Source organism: Monosiga brevicollis, genomic scaffold (assembly GCF_000002865.3).
Source record: "Monosiga brevicollis MX1 MONBRscaffold_42 genomic scaffold, whole genome shotgun sequence".
Taxonomy (NCBI): Eukaryota; class Choanoflagellata; order Craspedida; family Salpingoecidae; genus Monosiga; species Monosiga brevicollis.
The window spans coordinates 203,814-216,171 of NW_001865079.1; the positions used below are offsets into that span (position 1 = coordinate 203,814).

General features: G+C 56.9%; 3 protein-coding genes across 3 annotated transcripts in view; 1 reads left to right on the forward strand and 2 right to left on the reverse strand.

Moving 5' to 3' along the window:
* MONBRDRAFT_30055 (uncharacterized protein) overlaps positions 1–4,264 on the forward strand; it is a gene marked incomplete at both ends in the record, with an annotated part of 5,163 nt that extends 899 nt beyond the window's left edge. Inside the window, 3 exons of the mRNA XM_001750491.1 lie at positions 33–779; positions 987–1,062; positions 1,971–4,264. Coding sequence (XP_001750543.1) covers positions 33–779; positions 987–1,062; positions 1,971–4,264 — 3,117 coding nt within the window. The remainder of the gene's footprint in view (positions 1–32; positions 780–986; positions 1,063–1,970) is intronic.
* Positions 4,265–4,429: 165 nt separating this feature from the next.
* MONBRDRAFT_30056 (uncharacterized protein) lies at positions 4,430–5,952 on the reverse strand (the record flags this gene model as incomplete). The annotated part of the gene is made up of 7 exons (XM_001750514.1): positions 4,430–4,554; positions 4,633–4,798; positions 4,894–4,976; positions 5,104–5,251; positions 5,359–5,493; positions 5,600–5,704; positions 5,809–5,952. The coding sequence occupies 7 exons, from the start codon at positions 5,950–5,952 to the stop codon at positions 4,430–4,432; spliced, it is 906 nt and encodes a 301-aa protein (XP_001750566.1).
* Positions 5,953–7,520: 1,568 nt separating this feature from the next.
* On the reverse strand, positions 7,521–12,250 carry MONBRDRAFT_34616 (uncharacterized protein). Its single transcript, XM_001750515.1, has 15 exons — positions 12,237–12,250; positions 11,728–12,028; positions 11,118–11,619; positions 10,871–10,996; positions 10,609–10,748; positions 10,410–10,536; positions 9,993–10,239; positions 9,468–9,828; positions 9,180–9,300; positions 8,993–9,108; positions 8,787–8,883; positions 8,617–8,693; positions 7,951–8,527; positions 7,760–7,840; positions 7,521–7,656 (listed from the first exon to the last, which is right to left on the reverse strand). Exons 2-13 carry the CDS (start codon positions 11,968–11,970, stop codon positions 8,369–8,371), a joined length of 2,316 nt encoding a protein of 771 aa, XP_001750567.1. The 5' UTR covers positions 11,971–12,028; positions 12,237–12,250; the 3' UTR covers positions 7,521–7,656; positions 7,760–7,840; positions 7,951–8,368.
* Between the last annotated feature and the right edge of the window lie 108 nt (positions 12,251–12,358).

A 12,358-nucleotide genomic window follows, 5' to 3' on the forward strand; every position in this document is an offset into this window, starting at 1 on the left:
CCTCATGCCTCACCTTGACCCTGCCCCCTCAGACGGCGCTCGGCTCTGCCGTCTACCTGTGGACGCCTGGCACAAGTCGCGTGCAGACGTTGTGCGACCTGCAGGGAGAACAAGGCGGCGACATCTGCTCGATCCGCTGGTCCCGTCAAGGGAATACTCTCGCCATTGGTGATCGCAACGGCAATGTGCACATTTATGACGCTGCCAAACTGCAGCGCATTCACACCTTCAAGCAGTTGCACACCGAACGAGTCTGTGCCTTGGCGTGGAATTCCCACCAGCTGGCAACCGGAGGTCGCGATCGCACGGTTCGACTGCTTGATATTCGTGCCCGCAGTGAAACCTCACAACTGATGAATGGTCACACCCAAGAAGTCTGCGGCATGCAATTTTCGCCCGACGGCTCGCACCTGGCAACGGGGGCCAACGACAATCTCCTCTGTATTTGGGAACCCACCCACGCCCACCGCCCGCGTCACACCTTCCGAGATCACAAGGCTGCCGTCAAAGCCATCGCCTGGTCACCACACAAGCACGGTTTATTGGCCTCCGGGGGTGGCAGTGCCGACCAGTGCATTCGTTTTTGGAATACCCTGACAGATCAGGCCCTGCAGGTCATTGACACCAGCTCCCAGGTCTGCAATCTCGGCTGGTCCATGTACTCCAATGAACTCGTGAGCACGCATGGCTACGCCCGCAACGAAATCGTGTTGTGGTCCTATCCCGACCTGACCCGTCAAGCTGCCCTCACGGGCCATACCAGCCGTGTGCTATACCTCGTACGTATATGCCGCGCTTCTCAGCCTCAACAGCCAGAGGCCCAAAGGCTTGAACGCCACCTTGTTGTTTGTGAGCAGATTCTGTCACTGTGGTGGTTGTCGTTGGGGTTGGGGTTGGGGTTGGGTCAATGTGTCATCGTGGACTGTGTGCAGCTGATTTCATGTGGCTCAACGCCTCACGCCTTCCGTCTTTTACTATTGTGGCAGGCACTTTCCCCGGATGGACAGACCATCGTCACGGGTGCTGGGGATGAGACGCTGCGTTTTTGGCAGATCTTTCCTGGTGCCCGACCCAAAGCGACTGCCACCACGAGCCTGCACCAGTTTGAGCACATCCGATGAAGGGCTCAGACCGCTTCAGCATGTCCTGGCATGAGCCGCATTGCTCCTGTTGTAATGCTCATGGCAGAGCCTATTGCGCCTTTTCCGTCCCTGGCCGAGCCAGCGGAGAAGGAACGCCCTCAATTCCAGTGCCGCGTGCCATGCGTTGCTGTTCCGCAATTCACTCACTCATTCCCAGTGGATCAATTCGTTGTGGTGACGCTCATCGATACGGTAGAAATTGTAATCCTGAACTCCCTTGGTTGAAGGCTTCGTGTTGCTTTCCGCGATCTTGCCCGCCACCGCCGTCAACACCACTGCATCTCCCAAATTCGCTCCTTCATACCTAGCGTGTCTAACAGGAGAGAGCACCATCAAACTTCTTTGCTACTCAAGTCTCACATAACAAAACGCCGAGCCATTTCCCCCTGAGGCTAGAGAAGCTTGTGTCTGAAGTGAGTGAGTGAGTGAGTGCGTGAGTGCATGAGTGCGTGAGTGCGTGCGTGTGTGAGTGCGTGCGTGAGTGAGTGAGTGAGCAGGAGCCAGCAGCCGAGAGTGCCACAAGAGCCACAAGAGCCACAAGAGCCCAAGAAGTTAGGGAGCAATTCAAATCAACATCAACAACAGCAATCAAAACATCAACAAAATCGTGTTTTGCTCAAAAAAAGTTTTTACGTGTGTGTGTGTGTGTGTGTGTGTGACACTGGTTTGATCTTCGGGGACTGCTGCCCGCTCTCAGATCTTGTCAAGGTATCGTCGGGGGCATCGTGGGCTTGAGGGTGTGCTGCTCACAACGAGGCAGGGTTCGGGGAATGAGGTTGGGTGCTGCCGGGTGTGTCTTTGCTCACCATGGTCTTTGTCCGTTTACAGCCGCAGTCATGAGGGTTCGACACGCAAGGTGCGTGCAGGTTCTGGTCCTGGTGTACCTGGCCTACTGCCCTCTTGCCCATGGCCTACCAAGCATAGCTTGGCAATCAGCACCGACACAAGGCACGGAGACGTTTGTGATTGCTGGAGACGATCTCCAGCTAGTTCAGGTCCAAGCATGCTGGAATGGTCACACTGACAATTGCACGGCCCTGCCAGCGGCGGGCTTTCACGTGGTGGAGCAATGGAACGCTTCCATCAAGATTGGCACAGCCACGCCCTGGCAGGGCCCCGCCGCGTTTCGGCTGGTTCTAGCCTCTGACACCAGCCAAGTCGTTGCCGCTGCAGCTGTCAATGAGCCCGATCTTTGGTGGGGCATGGCTTTACCCCCCGTGTCACGTAGCAGCCTCCCTTACAACCCCGCCCTGTCTTCCAACGTCACCGTGGTGGCGTATGAGGGCGGTTCGATTCTTCGTTTGATGGGCCGCGCACTCAGCATGGACGCCGCCTCTGGCACCTGTCGGCCTAGCACTGACCCCACGCCCGACCCAGACCTGACCCTACGACTTGACACCTCTCCCCTGGTGTCCGTTACCGCCCGCCAGGCGACCTGCTATGATGCCGAGTTTTTGTTGCCCGCCAACCTCACAGCCGGACGCTACACCCTGCAATTGGCCTCAAATTGGGGCGTTTCAAGGCAAACTGGCCTTTTGCACATTGTCTCGCGACCCAGCCCTCACACAGTGCAGATCGATGTGGATGCCGCCTTTCAAGGCAACCTGAGTGCTGCCAACCAACATGCTGCCACCCTGACCGCTGATCCCAACGTACGTGCCCAACTTCTCCTAAGCGCGCGTACGTACAACCTCACTTCAACACTGCACGTTGCCAATCGCACTCGTTTGGTCGGTGCCGGCCGCGATGTCACCCTCCTGAGCCTGGCCCTGCCCGTGACAGACTCGGCGCAGGCTTTTCTGCTCGGGCAGGACGATTGGGGCTTGAGTAACCTCAGCATCGCAATCTTGTCCGCACCTGCCGAGTTTCGCGTGGTACAGCACCTAGCTGGAGGCCAGCACTTTAGCATGTTGGATGTCAGCGTGGCCATGTATCAGTACAACGTGAGCAACGCCTTGTGGATCGAGGGCGCCGCCGGTGAGGTGGCACGGTGTCGCTTTGACCAAATCGGCGCCTGCCTTTACCCCAACTACGGCAAAGGCTCTGACAGCACCAACTTTATGGCCAGCAATGTGCTGCACATGCTCAATGCCACCGACATTTGGCTCCACGACAACGAGATCTTTTGGCGGTGCTCCCACTATGACTTTGATTGCAGCAGCCGTGTCATCTACGAGCACAACATGGCCTATGCCACAGAGACCGGCACCGTGCCGCATGGCAACTCCATCAGCCTCTATCAGGCCCGCACGTACCCCACCAGCCAATATTGGCTTTTTGCCCGCAACAACATTTCTCGCCCAGCCTTCAATGATCCGTGGACTCATCACAACTGGTTTCAGCGCGAGACAGTCACATCAGACGGCCCCGGTGGCTGGGGTACAGCCTTCTTTGGTGGTTGGATCGACGAAGATCAACAACGCCAGGTTCGCCTGAGCTGGACCACGCTGGCCGAGGCTCCTATTCCCGGAACCACCCTTCTAGTTTTGGCAGGCCCAGCCGTGGGTCAGACCCGCTTGGTGACGAGCTATGATGCCACAGCCAACGTAACTGTGCTCGACCGCCCGCTGCCCGGTCTGGCCAGCACCAGTCTGTTAGCGGTGGTGGCCAGCGCCAACTACAAGGCCGTCGTTGGCAATGCCTTTCACTGGACCGCCATGGCACAGTACTATGGCAATTCCTTTTTTAGCCTGATGGCCGACAACAGCTTTGCCAATTGCAGCGTCAGTCCCCAGGGCGCCATTCAAGGCGTCGGCGAGTGCTACCACGGGATTGGGCAAAACTTCTTTATTGAATACTACAACAATGAACTGTCTGATAGCGATGGCATCGTGCTGCAGGACCACAGTGGTCCCTCGGGCGAACCCGAGTGTGCGGCCTACGAGGGACCGTGGCAGCGCTGGATCATCGTCCGGCGCAATCAGCTGGCGGGCGTCTCTTGGGCTGCCTTCAGCGCCTCGCCCAGTAATCCTCAATGCGGCAGCATTATGCGCACGGGTGGCTCCGTGCCTTCGCTTGACCTAGTTGTTGAGGCCAATATGGTGCAGTGCGCGTACCCCGGCTCACTCTCCAGCGGCAACATCAGCTTGGGCCAATGTGATCATTGTCTGGCCTCTGATTAGTGCGTTGTTGTTAGACATGATGAGGGAGAAGAACGCTCACAAATTAACAAGAGAGAATTCATTACATCTGTCATCATTGCCAATTGTCTGTTCATAAGTTTTGAGCCTGCGCGAGTACCAAAAGAAAAAAGAAGAGCAACGCCTTGCTTGCTAGTTTGCATTGTCTCATGCCCGGCTCGTGGGCTGAGGCACATCAATCACGATGGCTGGCTGACGAGGACGATAATTGAAGTTGCACGTTGAGGCATTCACGAATAGCGTTTGCCCGTCTGTCGTGACGCCGTACCCTTCTGGAAAGGCGAAGAAGGTAGAAAGCAGAGATACGTGAGCACGCAGCGCGAGGATGCTGGGCTGAGGCAACATCCTACCATGAATATGCCCAAAGACGTGTAGTTTGAGCTGGTGCAGGCGCTGATAAATGGTTTCGAGCAGATGGACGCAGCCAGCCCGCTGACCAGACATGCAGGCATCACCGTGGCCCAACGGCGGACCGTGAGTCACAAGGACGTCCACGTCGTCCGGAATGGCGTCCATCTGTGTTGCAGAAAGCGATTATCAACCTCTTTAAATCAACGGCCAAAACACGTTTGCTGGGACAGCAAGAGCGAGCAGTGAAAGAGAGAAGGGACCTGTTGTGGCTTGACGTCACGCGGATAATTGAAGGCCCAGTCGCAGAATTCGGGCTGATCTGGCGAACCAAATACCTTGATACCTGAGATGGCAGCGGTATTGATCCGTGAGCAGGAGTTTATGTCAGACTTTTTTGTTCGCTTCCTTCAAGGCCTGCAAAACATGTCGCAGGTCCACAAGGTAGAATCCCCGGCGCATGATTCACGAACCCTCGACGGTAACGCTCTCGTTCTCGAGATAAATGGCATTGGTCAGCAAGCTTGTAGGCTCGATGCGTCCCCATGCCGGATCAACGCGAAAGCGCTGGGCCAAGGCTGAGGCAAAGTTGGCTCGATCAAAAATCAAATCGTGATTACCCTACTCATAGTTAGCATGACCCGCGATGAACATGCTGATGCATCACTAGCTGGCTGGCCCCTCGCCAGACAGACTGCATATCGACATTGCGGGGAATGAGAACGAACGGCGATGACGATGCAATGCTTGAACTGTGTTTGCTGTCCGAGCCAGTCGTTGAAGGCCCGGACTGCGTCCGGCTGGCCAACTCGGGAAAAGTCTCCTGCATGAATCAAGACGTCGCCTGCCGGCAGTTCAGGCATCTGCGTAACGCACGGCAGCATTGAGACACGCACGGCAAAAGAGTCGGGGCACAGCGTGCCAGCGGGTTCCGAGACTGATGCAAAACCCCCGACATCTGGGTCGTACCAAAGCGTGGACGTCGTGCGTATCGCTGATGCAAACAAATCTGACGGTGTTTGGAGCCTGTGGGCGTGATTCGGGCAGGTTTACAGGCGCTGCTGGCAAACGCACCTACACTTACACACAGCAATGTTCAGCATGAGAGTCGGGGCCAATGCACTGGAGGCACAGCAGCTTTCCAACAGAGGATTCTCTTGCGTGCCCACTTCTCTGACCTGCAGCTTCTCCCAAGTCGTGGTGGGATCGGTGTGACTTCCACCGGGCAACCCCTCGATGGCCGCTGCCCAGCGTTTTCGTTGTGCCAAGCTGGGCGTCACAACACCAGCCGTTTCCACGGTAGCACCGTTCAACGCCAGCATGTTGTCCAACGAATCCCCGAAATCAAAGCACCAACCCCCGCGTACCAGCAAGCATAGACACGAAGACTATCGCTGCGACGCCAACACTCATCTGCCAGGGAGTGAGGTTTGGGAAATGCGAGTAGCCTCAAGCACATCAAGGATAAAACCACCACACCACCAGTTCCAGAACCAGTGCCAGTACCAGTCCCAAATACCAATCACCAGTACCAGGTACCAGTACCAAGTACCAAGTCCCAAGTACCAAGACCAGTGCCAGTATCAGGTCCCGAGTCCCAAGTATCAGTACCAACGACAGCATCAAGCGCCAGCGAGCTCTCTCATTCGGCGCCAAAATTGGCTGCACGAACTGTCTGACATCAGTTGGCAGATTAAAAAAAAGTAAATTACTTTTCTTTTCTTTGTTTCGGATTTTTGTTGTCAACTGCTGTTGTGTGTGTACGGTCCTTGCACGAAGGAACTCGAGGTGAGTGACACCGTTTGGCAGCGCCTTGTGGGGCATCGGGCCCGGCTACTCCGAGCATATCGGCGCTTGTTATGACGGTGCCACCAGCAAGAGGAGTCAGCGGGATGGAAACAGCCTCACGTCTGTTTTCTGGTGCCATTGATGGTGTAGAACCAAACGCCATGGCGGCAACACGCAGCCTCTTGTACGGCATGCGCCAGCGCGGCCTCGTGGACTTGACCGGCGCCCTGAGACCGGTTGCTCGTAGCCAGTCCCGCTTCTTGGCAGCCAGTGGACTGAGCTCATTCCGAAGCTATGCCACACAGACTGAAGTTCAGGTCCGAGCCCAAGCTGCCCCGGGTTGCTGAGGTGGCTGGCATGTTGAGTGTGCGTCCACCCCTCATATACGACTGGCTGCCTCGCTCCCGAATTGCACCGCTTACACAGGAGGACCAGCTCGAGTCGCGCAAGCAGCTGGATCAGCAGCTGTCCACGGTGGCGAGCTTGCCACCTGTGGACCGTGAACGTCTGCGTGAAATTAGCTTCAATGATTACATTCGCCTGCGTCGGCGCAACACACGCATCGGCTGGTTCATGGCCCTACCCGGCTACCTTGGTGGCTCCACCCTCGCCGCTATCCAATTCTCAACCATGTACCCGGGTCTCACCTTTGACAGCCCACCAGGTCAATTTGAACCCATCATGTGAGTTTGTCTTTTTGGAAGATTTTCTCTCGCCAAGGAGCCTGTCATTTTGCTTCGCCAGCTGGTGCCCTTGCATGACCGCCGCTCCTGCTCACCTCACGCCGGTGATTTGTTTGTTTGTTTTGCGCCTGTGCCTGTGTGTCTGTGTCTGTGTGTGTGTCTGTGTGTGTGTCTGTGTGTGTGTCTGTGTGTGTGTCTGTGCCTCTGTCTGTGCCTGTGTCTGTGCCTCTGTGCCTCTGTGTGTGTGTGTGTGTGTGTGTGTGTGTGTGTGTGTGTGTGTGTGTGTGTGTGTGTGTGTGTGTGTGTGTGTGTGTGTGTGTGTGTGTGTGTGTGTGTGTGTGTGTGTGTGTGTGTGTGTGTGTGTGTGTGTGTGTGTGTGTGTGTGTGTGTGTGTGTGTGTGTGCGTGTGACCATACCCTCAGGGGATACGACCCCCTTATGATAGGCCTGCTCGGCAGCTTTGCCTCGGGCGTTGTGGGTGCCATTTTCGCTAGCCAGTTTTACCACGTGGCCTTGCGCCTCCTGGCTCCCAGTCAGGCGCGCGCCATTGAAGCGGTCAGCACTGCCTCCCTTCCTACTGGTACCTCTGCCTTCTGCTTTATCTGACCGTGCTCCTCACCTCGGCCCGGGCCCGGCCCCACTGACATCCAAAAAACAGCGTGAAACTGACTTCCGGCTGCGGATCATGCTCAATCGTCGAGGTGGTGATGCCTTTGCAGATGACTACTATGGTGATGAGGTGGGCTTTTGGTCCTCCATCCTTCTTTCTACAGCGCCTCCAACATACCGATGCTCAGTTCAAGTGCCCCCATTTCACCTCTTTTGTCCCATTCCCAACAACGCGTGTAGATCAAATCACTCTCGGGTTATCGCAAATGGTTGCGCAAGCAATACAAGCGCGCTGAGGCTGAAAATCTGCCCTTGCCCTCCAAGGGCCTCGCGCCCGCTTCCCAGTAAGGGCTTGCCCAGGCCAATACCTGAAACCTGAAAGAGTTTGGGTTCTTCCTGGGGTAGTTTTTTCTGGTTTGTTTGTGCAGGTTTTTACACAGGAGGGGCTGGTGGCCAGCAGTAAGAAGCCTATCTCCACCCCGAATCCTTGATGAATTAATTACTACCGGTCCAACTGAACAGCAAAGACGTGCTTGCTTGTTCACAACGCCATCGTGTCGGGTGATGGGCCTCAAGGTCACGAAAAGATACCGAGTCCCAGCACCACTGAGGCTACACTCCACTCTCGGACACATTACTCCAAACGAGGCCGCACAGCCTAAGCATCGTCCTGTTGAGCCGACGCCAGTTGCAAAGCCCCATACGTCAAGATGCACTGCAGACCCTCCACCCAAAGACGATAAAGCTGCTCATTGGGAGCGATCAAGTCCAGGACGCGGTCCGTGGTGGCCACAGAAAAGCCGAACCGGTGCTTGCCCTATGGCGAGGCGACATGAGTTGGTTTGCAAACCGATGGGTGACGCAAGCGAAGCAACTTGACGCTGGCATGCCTGACATGGCTCATACCTGAGGCTCGTAATCGCGGCGTGAGGTCACGTTTGAGCTGGGCCCCTCGTATACAGCTGTTACATGGGCGGCCGAAGCTATGACGAGACACGCGCGCGGTGAGGTGGGGCCTCGTGTGCTACAGCCATACGCCTTGGTGCTAAGTGATGATGCGGAGAGAGGGCACGTACTGGCATCGGGGTTGCGCACAAAGGAACTGGGAGACTTGGTCCAGCAAATCTCGCCCGTGTACATATCCACCCAGAAGAATCGGGTGTGCGTTGCCCCCTGTTTCAATCGGGTCGAGGACAACATGAAAATTAAGATTCAGACTCAAGATCAGAATGCCGCTTGGCCGCACAACATACGACACACGATTCGGCGGACGCCCACCAACCTTGCCGTCGTTTGTAAACTTTTCGAGGTGTGACCCTACAGTGAGAAGATGGAAGAGCTGCATGATGGCAGACACTTGATCGCCTTGCGAGTTGAGCCAGTCGGCACTCGAGACGCCTGTTCAAGGAGGGAGGAAGGTAGATTAGCGCTTGGCGGCGAAACTGCGACAAACGGAGTGGGGTGCGCACCATTGGTAACGCCGGTTTGCTGTTCAGAAATGGAAAGGCGACCGTGTGGCCCATAGCTGGCCAGCAAAGCCACGCAAGCGCCGTGTTGGCGCTGGCGCGCGTAATCAATTGGGGTCAGACCCTGCCAAGCCGGTAATCAAAAATGGTCAGTATTTGCCGATTGGCCGGGAAAAAAGGGGGGGGCGGTGGGGTGTTTCAAGTGGCTTGTCCAAACAAGAGTCGATGCCAAGTGTGCTCTCTAGTCTGGGGCAAGGCTGTGCGGCGGCGAGTTGGACACGCAAGACGTACATCCTCATCCAGGGCATTGACGGAGGCCCCGTGCTTGAGCAGAACCCGCAGAACGCGAGAACCACCACACACGGCAGCGTAGTGAAGGGCAGTCCGGGAGCGGTGGTCGACCTCGGTCACCAGAGTCGGGTCGTGCCGAAGCAGCAGCTTGGCTGCGGCCTTGGCATCAAGTTCGGCCGCATAGTGCAACGCTGTCCGGCCAATGCGGTCACGCAGGCGAAGACGGCTGCTTTGTTGCGCCAGAGCAGCGAGACACTGGACGGCATTTGGCTGCACGGCCCAATGCATGCAGGTTTTGCCATCCACGTCGGCAGCCCCAAGATCGGCGCCCGCTCGCTTGAGCTTGCCCAAATGGTGCACCCTACACAAGTGAGGGTGGACATGGTGGTTGCCAGTGAGGCGTGACTTCTACTCGTGCCCAAACTCAAACTCCGAGCCCCTCCGCACTGTTTTCTGCCTTGCAACGATGGGGTCATAGAGCCTACACAAAGATGTCCAGCCCGCTGAAGGTAACAACATACTGACCGATCATAGTAGCAGGCCCAGATGGCGGCGGTCATGCCGGCGTGGTCGGGCTGGTTGATGGCGTTATCGCCCCGGACTCTTTTCAAAAGTTGGGCCATGCAGCCAAGGCGAGGGTTGTGGGCGGCCCAGTGCAAGGCGATGCGGCCATCATCATCACCAACGCGATGATCTGCGCCAGATTCGATGAGCAGTTTAACCATCTCAGTCGTGCCGCTGAAGGCGGCCCGATGCAGGGCCGTTGAACCATCTAAATAATAAGCAGCAAGCGCAAAAGGTACCATGCCAGCGTGGGGCGATGGCCCAGGTGGATGAGGGAAAGGAACCATTGTGCAGCCGTGTCGGGTGTGGGCTGCGTAGAGGCGAGAGGATAGTGCAGCCGAGAACAAAGACCAGTGTGGCGGTGTCAGCTTGGCTAACCGTTTGCTTTGATGTCGAGAAGAGCGCCCATTTGCACTAGGAGCTCAGCCACCGAGAGTTGGTTGCAGTGCACGGCATACATGAGCGGTGTTCGGCCACTTGGATCGGGTCCGTTGATATCGTGACCCTATTGAGCATTGCTGAATGAGCCAGGAAGCAATTGGGAGTGAAGAGTGGCAAGGCCGACATGGCATGGTACCTGGTCCACCAGACGCTTGATGAGGGCGATGTTGCCGTGGGCGGCTGCTGCGAGCAAGGGTGCCGTAGCCTCTGTGACAAGCGTCTCGGGACTAAACTGATCGGCCGAAGCATGGTTGAGATCTGCTTCATTTCCCAGCACTACCAGGGTGTGGAAGGGAGACGCGAGGTTCGAGGTGAGAGGCGACGAGTTCATTTTGGGCCGCCGGGTGCGAACATTGTTTCGATGATCAAGCTTGTCGGCGAAAGATGTGGCAACGTACTGATTTCCTCGTGTGTTTCATCGTCGAGATTGACCACGTGAAGCTTGCTCAGGACGCTGCCCTGCTGGCGAGCGAGCGGGGTATCTTGGGCCGCGGAGTCGTCAAGCTGATGATCGTCTCGTGCATCTAGTCACAGTTGGACGGTTTGAAGAAAGCATTGTTGGTGGCGATGGAGAATATGAGGCAAAAAGGAAAAGGACAAGATAGACGAGGCGGAGGCGCATTGGTAGGCGACCACGTGACTGACCTTCGAGAACGCGGGCCAGGGCGCGAACAACGTTGACATGGTCATGGCCACGAAAGGGGGTTGGGGCAGGCAAGATGTCTGGTCCTCCCGAGGCATGTGCCGGGGTGCTGACGTCGGCATATTCACCATGGTTGCCCTCTTGGGCGGCGCCGGGGGAAGGGGCCACGGTGACGACACGGGAGATGCGGGGTGTGAGGTTGTCGAGGGCGGAGATGGTCGTGCCGGTGGAGGTACGATCGCCGGGCTCGCCGTGATATTCCGTGTCACCGTGCCAGGCCACAATGGGTGGGGCAGGGCGGGACCGATCCTGGCCCGTGATGAGAGGTTTGCGCTCGGTGGGTGGGGCAGGGCGGTTTGCCATTTGGGCGGCGGCGTCATCGTCTTCCTCGACCTCGGCGGGCGAGAAGGGCGTGACGAGGTTGTCTGAAGCCTTTGTGGTACGGGTGTGTCGGGGTGAAGGCTCGGCTGAGTCATCCTGCTGCCCTGAGCGAGCCTTTTCCACCTGTTCAAGAATCAAGAGAGCGAGTCGGGGTTTGAGGCGGGGGCCCGCGCGTGAGGGAAACGGATGTGGCTGGATGCAAGGGTTGCGGGGAGTAATGCGGAGACGTACGGCAGAACGAGCACGGGAAAGGAGTTCGTCAAATCGTTGCGCACGGGCCAGACGGCGCACTTCATCCGATCGGCTCGAGCTATCGGTGCTGTGCGGAACCTGGGCTCGAGCATCGGGCGTGCCGGGGAGCACCGTGTCGGGGTTTTGGCTCGCAGCGGTGGCCGCCCCTTCCTCATTCATGTAGGGAAGAAGAGGTCCATGCCGGGTGTGACCCAAGCCTTGTCGCACGGGTGCCCCATACATGCTGAATGCGCAGTTGACTGATCCAGTGAATCCGGTGGTGTGCTTGCACAGAGATGCCCTGAGATCGCAAGATGCCCGCGCGTGTAGATTGTGAGAGACAAGCCTCAAGTTGTTTCTTTGTGTGTATATGTGTATATTTATGTGTCTTGTATACGTGTGTGTGTGTGTGTGTGTGTGTGGCCCGATCGCACCGGCATCGGGAAACAGGAGCGCGGACGTGCCGGGACAAGGGCGTCCGCGGCAAAGAGCAGGGTGAGGGGCGGTACCTGCACACAGACAGAGAGAGAGAGAGAGAGAGGAAATTGGAAAAAAAATTTTTGAGCGAAATTTTCAGAGTGAGAGAGAGTGTGTGAGTGTGTTATGGGGTTTGTGTTGCGATTTAGTGGTA

What these genes read in the sequence shown, in the direction of transcription:
- MONBRDRAFT_34616 (XM_001750515.1), bottom strand. Translation starts at nt 11,970, where the DNA reads ATGTATGGGGCACCCGTGCGACAAGGCTTGGGTCACACCCGGCATGGA. An exon ending in TGGGCCTGCTACTATGATCG is followed by an intron (nt 9,829 to 9,992) that starts GTCAGTATGTTG and finishes TCACTTGTGTAG; the next exon opens with GGTGCACCATTTGGGCAAGC. An exon ending in GCCGCGATTACGAGCCTCAG is followed by an intron (nt 8,528 to 8,616) that starts GTATGAGCCATG and finishes GCCTCGCCATAG; the next exon opens with GGCAAGCACCGGTTCGGCTT.